This window comes from Eschscholzia californica, unplaced genomic scaffold (genome assembly GCF_041429995.1).
Source record: "Eschscholzia californica isolate CP2 unplaced genomic scaffold, dmEscCali1.0.p SCAF_4, whole genome shotgun sequence".
NCBI lineage: Eukaryota > Viridiplantae > Streptophyta > Magnoliopsida > Ranunculales > Papaveraceae > Eschscholzia > Eschscholzia californica.
Window position 1 is genome coordinate 36,904,081 of NW_028238461.1, and position 12,716 is coordinate 36,916,796.

At 42.3% G+C, this 12,716-nt stretch overlaps 1 protein-coding gene across 1 annotated transcript; it reads left to right on the plus strand.

Annotated features, from left to right (window-relative positions):
• The first annotated feature begins 4,245 nt into the window (after positions 1-4,245).
• Positions 4,246-5,376, plus strand: LOC147544418 (uncharacterized). Its single transcript, XM_086635700.1, has 2 exons — positions 4,246-5,062; positions 5,149-5,376. Exons 1-2 carry the CDS (start codon positions 4,246-4,248, stop codon positions 5,163-5,165), a joined length of 834 nt encoding a protein of 277 aa, XP_086491826.1. The 3' UTR covers positions 5,166-5,376.
• Positions 5,377-12,716: the final 7,340 nt, after the last annotated feature.

The following is a 12,716-nucleotide window of genomic DNA, read 5'->3' on the forward strand; positions in this document are numbered from 1 at the left end:
TTTGATGCATGACAGCCTCCGTTATGATGGTATATTCTGCTATGAGTGGTGAGATTACCTCGAGTAGCCTTGCTTCCAGCTCTGGTTTTCTCCTACACTACTCTTGCTCCTTGTTCATTGCTCCTGCTCCTTGCTCCTTGCACCAGCTTAGGTCTCCTGTCTTTTAGCTCCGATTCCAGCTATCTCCAAGCTCTTGTTTGTCGAGTCCCAGAGGGGGGAAACCTGCAAAGGATTCGAAAACCGCTCCGACGCTCTAGACAGTCAAGGTACTCTTTGCAGTAAAAGAATGAATGTTGATTGATCCTTTTTTGGGGGGTGAGTTATGGGAACTCTAAGTATTTCTTCTAGGGTTCCTGGGGTAGAAGACGATGTTCTAAGATGTTTTCTTAGATTCGGGAAGTCTCCTCTAGATCTAAGATTTCGGGTGATGGGAGATGTCGGGTGATTCCGGGCGCCCTTTGGAAGACGATGTCGGGGGCCTTTTATAGGCTTAACAGGCATCGTTCTTTTCCGTATAAGGGAAAGTTTCCCTTTGTGCTTATCTCGGATTCGGGATTTGTGAAAGTTCCTAAGTCAAGGATCTTTCACGGTTATCCTGCCGATGTGATACATCTTCTAGGAGAAGTTTCCTCCCTTAGACGCGTGGAGTCCAAACTTGCTTAAACACTTACAGATCTGTAACCGACTAAGATCTCTTAGGATATTTCGGGATTGAGTCGGTAAGTCAGTGCGCTTCTGCCTGCCAAATCTGGCGTAGGGCATCGAACGAACCTTCCGGATCTCCCTCATTCCTCTAGAGGCCCCAGGGCTGATCTGGCCATGCCGAGGGCGTAACTGAAGGATATGGTGCCTGAAGTCTGAAGGAATGGTATCCTTCCGAAGGAGTGTCCTTCGACCAAGGATGCAATGCGTGCAATTTGGCTATTAGGATCTTAATGACCTTATTCGGAAGATCATTAGTCCGGTCCAATTAGGGGTCGTAATGCTTAGCTAGAAGCCAACTACGATCGTCGAATCAAGAGTTGATTCGCGGCTAACATAGACCGGATCCTACAAGGGTTACACAACAGAATAATGATTTGAACGGAGAGAATTGACTAGATGGATAATGGCAAATAAGTGGATTGGATCCGTTATTGGTAAGTCCAGAAAGATTCGGAGAAGTCCGAAAGAGATAAACATGTCCGGGCCCCAAAGGGAGGCCCGGAATGGCTTTAGGGAAGCCGGCCATGTGATGGCCGGCCAAGGCAATAGGGCCGGCCATGTGATGGCCGGCTAGGCCCTAAGTGGGCCGGCCAAGGAAGCCCATAAAGGGCTATGTTGGCCAGCCACACTTAAGTGACCCAATGGAGGGTATTTTGGGTGTTGCCTAATAATTAGGTTTATGGAATCCTAGTTTGAGTCTAATACCTCTTCTAGGGACTTCTATATATACCTAATTATACAACCTAAAGAGAGAGACATAAAACTGAGTGTCTGAAAGAGTTTCAGAATATACATCTCAGAGAGAGAGAGAAAAGGAGTTTTCTCAAGTATCTAGTCAAGAAGAAGGAGTTCTTCATCTCAACCTTCAAGAAGGTCCTAGCTGACTGAAAGGAGGGAGTTCAAGTCATTATTCGGTGTCTCAAGTAGAGGAGCTACACTTGGAGCTCTTATCTTCCGAATACTGATCGGAATTTAGTTCGTGGGAAAGCGATTAAGAGGTAATCTTCTTTCCAATCTAGTTCATTGGTATGTTCATGTATAGATCCTGGAATTAGTGTTAAACATATGATGTTTGAGATTCCGCTACCAACACTAATAGACAATTAGGTGTATGAGATACACTAGGTTATTCCCCTTCAGTGGCATCACGAGCCGTTTGCATGAACTATCTTTGACTAGATGAATTAGATTCATACTTGAACAACTAGATATTAGTGTTTTAATGTTTGAATAGAGATTTAAACATAAGTTTGATGAGATCAAATTAGGGTTTTGGATGAGATTCATGACCTAGAAACACTAGAAACAAAGTTTTATGAAAAGAGTTTTCATAAACAAGTGTTAGGGTTTTAGAATTTTGATAGAAATCATCAAAACCATGAAGATTGGTTGATGAATTGATAAAAAACAGTACCTAACAGCAACTGGAACAGAAAGAAAGAAAAGAAAAAGAAGTTGGAACGGCAGGAATTTCCAAAAAAAATTTGGAAACCCTACTGGCCGGACCGGCCAGGACGCGTCCGGGCCGGACCAGCACGTCTCGGACAGATAGTCCGAGACAGACAGGGACACGGACTGGAAATCCCAGTCCGTGAAGGACCGGGAATCCTAGTCCGAGCTGGACTAGGAGTCCGAGACTCTCGGGTCTCGGACATCCCAGAGCGTCTAGGACGCGTCTGGGAATCCCAGTCCAACACGGACTAGGAGTCCGAGACTCTCGGGTCTCGGACGTCCCAGCGCGTGGGACGCGTCTGGGACATCCCAGTCCGAGACGGAATAGGATTCCGAGACAGGAGCGTCTCGGATATCCCTGACGCGTCTGGGACGCGCTCGAGGGAACCTATTTAGAGTCTCGGTCTAGGACCGAGACACTGGACGGGCGTCCGGATGCATCGAGGATGCGTCTGGAGCAACCAGAAGCATCTCGGATGCGACTGGAAGCTTCCGGACGCAACTCGGATGCGACCGGAGCATCCAGAAGCGTCTAGGACGCGTCTGGACGCGTCCAGAAGGCATCCCAGATGGGATGGCCTAGCCGTCTGTGCACAGAAGCGTCTGGGACGCGACTGTGAGGCACGGGTGCATCCCGGACCAAAAATCCGAGATGGCACATGTGCTGTCCCGAGACCAGACACGTCGGGGACGCGTCTGGGAGTTCCAACAGCTCTCGGATTAAGCATCCGAGAGGCATATGCAGCAACCGGATGGTCTGGACGCGTCTAGGACGCGACCAGGACGCATCCTAGACATCTCACCCGAGATGTCTATGGTCTGTCCTAGGACAGATGCGTCTAGCTGGGCTAGGACGCGTCTGCCCGAGAGACATAGCACGGCAGGAAGGTGCTGTCTCTAGGACCGGACCTTGACCAGGCTGAGTCAAGAGTTGACCAGAGACCAGTCAAGGGGCTTTGACCAGGGTTGACTCAGATTCTTTTTGAGTGAGACTCAATGGCCTTTAGGGCCATGATCTGAAAGGGAGTTTTTCAGACTTTTCTCCCGGTTCCGAGCATATTTTTTCCGACTTAGACCCGGGTTAGAGGAGTACCCGAACGGAGTTTTTCCTTATTTTGATTTTGGAAACAATTAAGGAAGAAACGTAATGTTTAGTTTAAGTATTGAGAATACGAAACTTTAGAAACATTAGACATAGAGATGTCACAAAATCCCACGAATAGCTATGCGATAGCAAAACCTAGAAACGAATCTAGGATACATACTTTATTTATTATGATTGTCATATTTTTGTATGTATGGATGTATGTGATTGCGTAGAATAGTATACCTTTAGATAGGATTATCGTTTCTTGTTCTAAGCGCAAGGAGTTGTGCCCGAATAATACTTAGAGTATAGGGTCTTAGAATCTATTGACGAACTGAATGATGAGATCATGGTTCAAGTGGGAGTAGTCAATAGAGGTTCTTGGATAAGAATCCAATCGAACCATAGGCGAACAAGAAATAAACTTAAAAGATGGGATCTTTTAAGGGGTAATACTAAGATTTAACAAATCATTACGCAAACCCACATAAACTTTTACGTAATAAATCATGAATGGTTATGCAAGAGTTCACAGTAACGCAACTTGATAAATTACGTAATAAGTCCCAAAAAGAATTTTGAGTAAAGCCTACCCAGATTAAGACACCTGTTGAGCCCTTGTTCATCGATGGTGGGTCATGCCAAAGCAGGGTGCCATCTTTTACCTCGGGACAATACGGGTAGATCTATGAAGAGGTCTACATGTCTAAATGGTTATTCTCAAACGAGTCAGCAAAAGGGTTTTGGATTTCGAGGCTAAAGGACGATTTAATGTTTAAATCGTTAACCAAGAGTCATATGAGATATGATCAGTAAGGAGTTACTCACCCAGGAGGGTGAAGTTAAGGGCAGTGCCAAAGTACGCTTAGCTTCACAGGAATGGGATCTTGGAATTATATTATTCTAAGGGGACAACAAAAGTAGAATAATATAGGCAAATTAGGAAAATTGCCAGGATAACAAGTTTAATCACTTTCGCATTTCTTACATGTAGTTTAATTATGACAACAAACATCTTCAACCTCTGCACCATACTTGAGAAATTGAACGACACCAACTTCGTTCAATGGGAGAGGAACCTGAGAAAGGTTCTAGGAAAAAGCGCAGAAATATTGGACATTCCGATCCCCGTGCTTTCAGAAACTTCTTCTGATGAAGAACGTAAGCAAGTAGACGATATTCGAAGGAAGTCAGCGCCAGTAACCGGTTTAATGCTAATGGCCATGGAAAGAAAATATATAGATATGTTCATTGAAATGGAGGCATACACCATTATTCGACGGCTAAGAGAAGTGTTTAGAACACAATGTCGAATAGAAAGATTTAGAATCACAATGGTGTTACTGGGGATGCGACTGGAGAAAGGGAAACCCGTTCGTTATCATGTTTTGGAGATGATTGATCACCTCAAAGACATGGAATGGATGGGGTCTCCTATGCCAGTCGAACTGGCAGTTGACATGATCCTGAATTCATTGGATGAAAGGTTTAAGGATGTAGTAGCAAACTTTGAAGATAAGTTTGGACGGGTATCCTTCGAAAGTCTACTGGCGATTCTGGAAGTTGCTGAAAGTGGTTTCAGCACCCCTGAAACTCTAGAAGAGATTCTAGGAATTCAGGAGACAGTAAATACGGGAACGGAAGACGTTAGGAGAAGGAAGCCGTCTGGCAGGAGAATGGGCAAGAAAGCACCAAGACCCAGAACCATCCTTCCTAACAAGAGATGTCTTGTGTGCGGTAGTACATCTCATATTCGATTAAGAGATTGCCCGCGATTCTTGGAAGAACAAAACGACGGAGCTGGGAGTTCCGGTCAAGGTAAAAATTGTTAAAAGTTATTCAATTAAATACACATTCCTCAAGGTATGCGATACCTAAAAGACTCTTATCATTGTGAATGACAGGAGCGAGAGGGAGCTGAGTATTTATTGAAGAGGAGATGAACCTGTCGAAAGCTGAAGAAGGCAAGAGTTGCTGGAAAAGCTCAAGAAGGATCATAGACTCGATAGGCAATACTTTAAAGTAGTTTTAGTATTTCTATTTCTTTTTAGAACATTGACTCTGTAATGAGATTATGGGAGTGAATAAAATATGAGATATTTTATGATGTTCTTAAAAGAGCCTATCTAACTTTTAAGTAAATTTTAACGGACGATCCGACTTAGTCATTCTAAATCTTGTAAGAGTATACAAGAGTACAGTTAATCGTAGAAAACAATGTTGGACATGAAAGTCTGCGATTAGTGTGATTAGAATGGACATAAGACTTGATTGTGGAGGAGTTTTAGAAACAAATCCAAAATCGAGAAGTGGATCTGGATGATTAAAGAATATGATGAGATCATGAGTTCGATAGTCATCGGTCTTCCAAAACACAAAGTCTAATACGTATCTGCCAAACCACTAAAAACCTAAAAGCTATAGTGAATAATTGAGTCCATCCGGATATGGACATCATTTTAGAAGGAGTTCTAAAATTATCAATTATTCGAATGTCTAAAGCGTGTTAGACATAGGTTCTTCAAGAAGAAGAACGGGGTTTTCCTGCCAAACATCGGAACACAATGAGATTGTTGCTCTCGATGGTGTCTTCATTAAAAGGAGGGTCCTTCTAAGAAGACAAGTGGGAGGAAAAATCGAATGGGATTCGATAAAGAGCAACAAGAGGAAGTAAGGAGTTACTTGCCTTTAAACAAAAGAGAGTAAGAGTTACTCGACTTAAAACGAAAGAGAGTAAGAGTTACTCGTCTTACGTGACAAGGGATGTCGACTTGAATGGTTCAAGGGACGATCGCCTAGAAACTTCTTAAGGAGTTAAGAAGGTTGCTCAAAAACCCCAATGAGTCTTGGGAAGATTCAAAAGAATTATAGCAGAAACCACTCTGAAATTGGATCGGAAATCCAAAGAGATAAGAGTAAGAATGGTTGAATCTTGTGAGACAAGAAGGTAAGTGGGAGTGAAACAAGAGTTGTTTCAGGGGTCCTGTATGTGGGAGACATACAAGAAAGGACAAGAAGACGAGGGTGAATTAACCATGGGCATCAAAAGTCTATGGAGATAGACCTTAGATGATAAAGACTCGTTCAAAAGGAGTTTTGGAGAGGTCTGAATAAGAAATTCTCTTGGAGAGAAATTCTACCCAACTCCCGTGATAAACACAGGAGAGACACTTATGTTAGGAAACATAAGAACGATCATGAGATGATTGTTGTTTACCCGTACATCTAAAAAGTACTTGGAGTACGAAAAGATGTCGTCGCCCATACAAGTCAGAAGATTGAAGAAAGTCATAAAAGTAATCTTCCGAAAACAAAGATAGGAATCTTTTAGGAAGGGCTAACAGATGGGAAAGAGTTTTCCATGCTGGGAGTCGTTACTTAACTCTACTAGATAAGAAAGTAAAATTAGAACTTGGGAAGTACTAATTTCAGTGGGAGAAAACTGATAATATCATAACAGCTTACGAAGAGTTCGAAAGCAAGATAATTACAAAGCGAAGTGAAAAGGAAACTAAACTGTCACCTTAGAACGATCATGAGATGCTCGGGTCTAAGGAATTAGGATCCAGGAGGAGAATCCTAAAAAAGACTTGTAAAATTGAGAACGTGAAGGAGTTCACGCGGGTGCTCAAATTTTACAAACTCTTGTTATCCGAAATAAACTGGGTTTATTTCGTCATCTAAATTGTGGTTTAGAATTTAGACGACAGTCCAAAAGGATGGAGTGTTCCAGGTAGGTTTATTAGATACGTGATCTAATGAAAGAAACCCTACTAAGTGAACATGAAAGCACATCATCCTACTATCCCTAGTCCAGGTCATTAGTTGGACAATAATGACTTATGAAGACTAGCATGAGTGATTGACAAGATAGCGCTGTTTCTTGGGCTATGGGAATAGGAGTATTCAAAGGTCAACTTCATGGGTGTATAGTTGATACACTGGAAACCCGCCGAATGAGAGTACTTCAAGAGTTGAAGTTATAAGATGTCATAACTCTCATTTAAGCAAATTGGAGAGATTCCTCAAAACATGAGTACTCACTCAGTTTATGGAAGGAATGTCGAACTTTGGTACCGTCAAACGCCATCTGTAAAAAGTGGTTATAAAAGCGGCATACTGGGGGAGACAGGATAGACATGAAATTGAGTGGGAGTACAAGAATGGATTATGTTTTCCTGAGTAAAATCGGGATAAAGTATCTCCGGGCCACTTGATGGGAAACAACTGAAAAATGCATGGCCGTGCTCAAACGGATTAAGAGTTAATCGTTTGGATTGGAAGTTGTTCTCGGGATCAAGAGAGTCTGATAAATATGACATATCAGATGAGATACGAAAAAACATGGGAATCGAGCATTGCACTTGTTCTAAGTACAAGTGGGAGACTGAAGGATATGGTGCCTGAAGTCTGAAGGAATGGTATCCTTCCGAAGGAGTGTCCTTCGACCAAGGATGCAATGCGTGCAATTTGGCTATTAGGATCTTAATGACCTTATTCGGAAGATCATTAGTCCGGTCCAATTAGGGTTCGTAATGCTTAGCTAGAAGCCAACTACGATCGTCGAATCAAGAGTTGATTCGCGGCTAACATAGACCGGATCCTACAAGGGTTACACAACAGAATAATGATTTGAACGGAGAGAATTGACTAGATGGATAATGGCAAATAAGTGGATTGGATCCGTTATTGGTAAGTCCAGAAAGATTCGGAGAAGTCCGAAAGAGATAAACATGTCCGGGCCCAAAAGGGAGGCCCGGAATGGCTTTAGGGAAGCCGGCCATGTGATGGCCGGCCAAGGCAATAGGGCCGGCCATGTGATGGCCGGCTAGGCCCTAAGTGGGCCGGCCAAGGAAGCCCATAAAGGGCTATGTTGGCCGGCCACACTTAAGTGACCCAATGGAGGGTATTTTGGGTGTTGCCTAATAATTAGGTTTATGGAATCCTAGTTTGAGTCTAATACCTCTTCTAGGGACTTCTATATATACCTAATTATACAACCTAAAGAGAGAGACATAAAACTGAGTGTCTGAAAGAGTTTCAGAATATACATCTCAGAGAGAGAGAGAAAAGGAGTTTTCTCAAGTATCTAGTCAAGAAGAAGGAGTTCTTCATCTCAACCTTCAAGAAGGTCCTAGCTGACTGAAAGGAGGGAGTTCAAGTCATTATTCGGTGTCTCAAGTAGAGGAGCTACACTTGAAGCTCTTATCTTCCGAATACTGATCGGAATTTAGTTCGTGGGAAAGCGATTAAGAGGTAATCTTCTTTCCAATCTAGTTCATTGGTATGTTCATGTATAGATCCTGGAATAAGTGTTAAACATATGATGTTTGAGATTCCGCTACCAACACTAATAGACAATTAGGTGTATGAGATACACTAGGTTATTCCCCTTCAGTAACAGGGCTGGTTCCCTCTAACCGACCTCCCAGTTAGGAGAGTGTAGCGGATCGTCAAGGATTCAGCGGTCCTGTTGCCTTAAGTCGGGTTGACCCGTTGGACTTCAGGTCTGATCTTAACTCTTCAGACGTTAGTCAACGTCTGAACATTTTTATGCATTATCAGTTATCACCTAAGACATCCCACTACTTTCTCTCTCATACGGGAGATCATCTGATTCTGAGCGAATACATCGACTACTAGTCATCCAATTCCCGACCAAAATACTCGATCATCGAGCAATCGGCAAATACACCCATTACTTCCTCTTTCATACAGAGCGAACATCTGAGGGATCATCGAGCTTCCTTCCTCTCACCTAAATACGATTACGGTCTAATACCCAGGTGCAAGACCCTTCCAAGTGTCAGACCCATGTCAAGTTCAGGACCATTCCAAGTACAGGACCCTTGTCACGGGACTCATCCAAGTACAAGACTGGATCAAGGGGCTGTCTACTTTTCTCTCTCTTGGGCGACCTGACAATCAAGGAAGTCCGACCTACATTTCTCTCTCTTGGTCGACCTAACATTCAAAGAGGGACGACCTGATAGTCGTTCTTTTCTCTCTCTTGTACTATCAAAGAAGGGCGACCCACCTTTATCTCTCTTGACGAACAAAGTAGGCAGGCTCCTTTATCTCTCCGGGATGTCAAGCCTTCCTTACTTCACCCACGTGAATATTCACAAGGTCAGACCTGAAAGCTTACAATTTTATTTACGGTTCATACCCTCGGCCAAGGCATACGTCACCAGGGAGGTCTTAGTGAAGGACATACCTTACCAAGGTTGTCTTACTCGCTCTCCAACCAAGTCAGTCAATCCGTAGAGAGCGAGTCCCGACCACTCTAAGAGTCGTGCCTAAGCTCCGATCATTATCCAGCTAACGGTAACATTTAGAGATATCACTCGCGTACTTGTTACTTCTCTTTCAAGCTTACTAACTTGACCGTTGGAGCCCCCTTAGGCCGACACCATCACAGTGTCCCAAGCGACTTACGGTCACGTGAGTTCTTGTCTCTTTTGTCACAGGTTAAGCCCAAAGACGTCGTCGGTGCCCGCACAATAATAATAGACGGAGGTTCGATATCCGGTCAACGGCCCAGGCCAGCTGATTTCTTGACCCGCGATTTCTTACCCTCACAAGAGACTATGAACGAGATCTTACATCGGTCTAAGTTTAAGTCCATGACTAACACAAGGAAGTCAAAAACCGAAAATGGTCACCAACTTTAGTAGTTAGTAAACGTGCATGCTTCGGAAATCCATCGAGGGAGTGAAGCAATCAAGAGTTGGAATCTTCGATTAAAATGGGAAATCAAAGACGTTTGATTTCTGCAAGAATGAAGAGAATCTTGAACCTAAGGATTCCAAGAAGGTTATTGGGAGTAACGGGTTTCCAGGTCCGGTATGCAGAGTACATACCAAAATTGAGAACATAGAGATGTTGGAAACAGTTAATGAAGGACCGCAAAGGATGAAATGTTTTGGGCATCAAAGGTCTATGAGTATAGATCAAAGATGACAGGACTAAAATAAGAAAACTTGGGATTCTTAAAAGTCTAAATACGAAAGACTCTAAAAAGAGACATTTGACCCAATCTTCATGGCACATAGCTCGGCAAGACTCAGAGTCGGGGGACCCTGATGAGTAAGCACGCATGAGGAAAATAGTTATGTTATACGTGATGCGTATTTAAACTAACCTAAATAATAGGCTAAAATAAATCCGTATTTTATACTAAAATTTTGCAAGTGCATGGGTTTATGTAATGTAGACCTAGCAAGTACGAGTCGATCCCACGAAAACAAGTTGGAAATCTATCTCAACCTAAAACTAGTAAAATGATAACTTTGAGATTTATTTTGACAAGAAAATAAAATAATGAAAATAATGGTTCAATCGGAAGAAAATTAATATGAGAAAAATCCTAGAGTTTAGAATCCACCACAACCACTTATAAAAAATTATCTAACCATTAATAATTTTCTATCTATTTTATAACTCAATATTTAGTATACCTCCTGCATCCAAATATCGGAAGATAAATATTTTTTTAAAAGCATATAGTCATCTAAAGAATTAAACCCGTTATATAAACAATAACAACTCAACTATCATTTATCAACTAATAAGTATAGACCATTAAAGATTGTAATCTAAATATGATAAATCAAATCGGAAGGATAAATGATGAAAAATATGTCATGTGAAAGAATAACAAGAGTTTAATATGTTCATACAATAAAGCACATTCTCAAGAGAATCATTATGATAAAATATTGTTTATTCATGTTGATGGTTTCATCTTTCACTCTAGGTGAAGAGTCCAGCAATCCATTACAATAATCAAGTAGTTGAAATGAAGAGAAAGAAAAAGATATCACCCATATTATGCTTCGTAGTTGATCTTCGTCCACATCCACAAATGAGGCGTCAACATTAATTTTAATGAAAGGGTGAGACGGAGGTTGCCATCTGGCCATAGAAACTGTCGGGTTGTTATGTTGAGTTCTACTAACCTTTGGGAAAGCCGTGATCAGATTAATGATAATTTGAAAGTTTTATAAAGTTTGTTGAAAGCAGTGATCACATCTAGTTTTCCATATATGCCATAAGATAGACAGAAAGTGAATATTATCTATGGTGCAACTAATTTGTTCCGAGTTTTGCCATGAGAAAATCCACTCAGATAATGAAGTTTTATTAGTGGATATAATGTTAAAATTGTTGATGTCGAAAATTGGCCTCCCGTTAAATCAGCGTGAAAAAGGGAGTTGATGCATGACAGCCTCCGTTATGATGGTATATTCTGTCGTGAGGGGAGAGATTCCTCTGTTTAACCCTGGTTCTCTGCTTTGGTTCTCTGTTCCAGTTCCTCGCTCCTTGCTCCTGGTTCCTGTTCGCCTGTTCACGAGGGGGAAAACCTGCAAAGGGTTCGAAAACCGCTTCGACGCTCAAGACAGTCAGGGTGCTCTTTGTAGTAAAAGAATGAATATTGATCGATCTTTTTGGGGGGCGAGTTATGGGAACTCTGAGTATTGGGTGATCTTTTCGGGGTGAAGAGATCGTGTCCTATGAAGGACGATGTGGGAGGCCTTTTATAGGCAAAGTTAGACCGACTGTAATTAGTGGCGAAGGTGAGGCGGTTGCCGTCAAACCGTAAGGGAAGTTTCCTCTTTAGCGTATCTAGGGGTTCTCTTTGAGTCTATCCCGGATCTTTGATAAGCGAAAGTTCCTAAGTTCAAGGATACTTTGTATGTATCTTGCCGGAGTGATAGACTCTAAAGGAGAAGTTTCCTCCTTCGGATACGTGGAGTTCAATTGGGCTTAAACACTTCAAGATATGTGGCCGAATGAGATCTTTCTAGAAAGTTCAGGATTAAGTCTTTAGGTCGCGCAACGCTGATATCTCCCCAGTTCTGGACGTAAGACATGGGCCGAACCTGTGGAGACCCCCTTTTTCTTTTTGAGATCCCAGGGTTGATCTATCCATGTCAAGGGCGTTTTGTGCAGAGCAAGTTTCTTCCGGCCGACCTCCCAGTTAGGGGAAAATGTAGTCGACCGTTAGGTATTTAGCTGTCCTGCTGCCTTAAGCCAAGTCGATCCAAGAGACTTCAGGTCTGATCTTGACTCTTCATACGTTAGTCAAGGTCTGGACATTTTGTGCATTATCAAAAATGGATCCCCTTCCTTTGATAACTTTTTATGACTTCGGCTATAGGTAACCAAATTGGTGTATGTATGGAAACCAAAGTAAAATTCCATTTAAAATAAGAGTTATTTCCTTAATAGCCCCCAACTTTGAGATCGGTTTCCTGCCTAGCCCCCTACTTTATCAAAAATACCCAGATGACTCCCTTTTTCAGATTCCGTTATAACACCATAAACTAGTCATCATCTCTCTCTCCTCCATCTCATCTCCTCTCTCTGCCACCTCATCTTCTCACCACCTCATCATCTTCACCGGTGAAGGTCGCCGGCTGGCGACCTTCAAACATTAAAAAAATATATATATTTTCTCTCTCCGCTC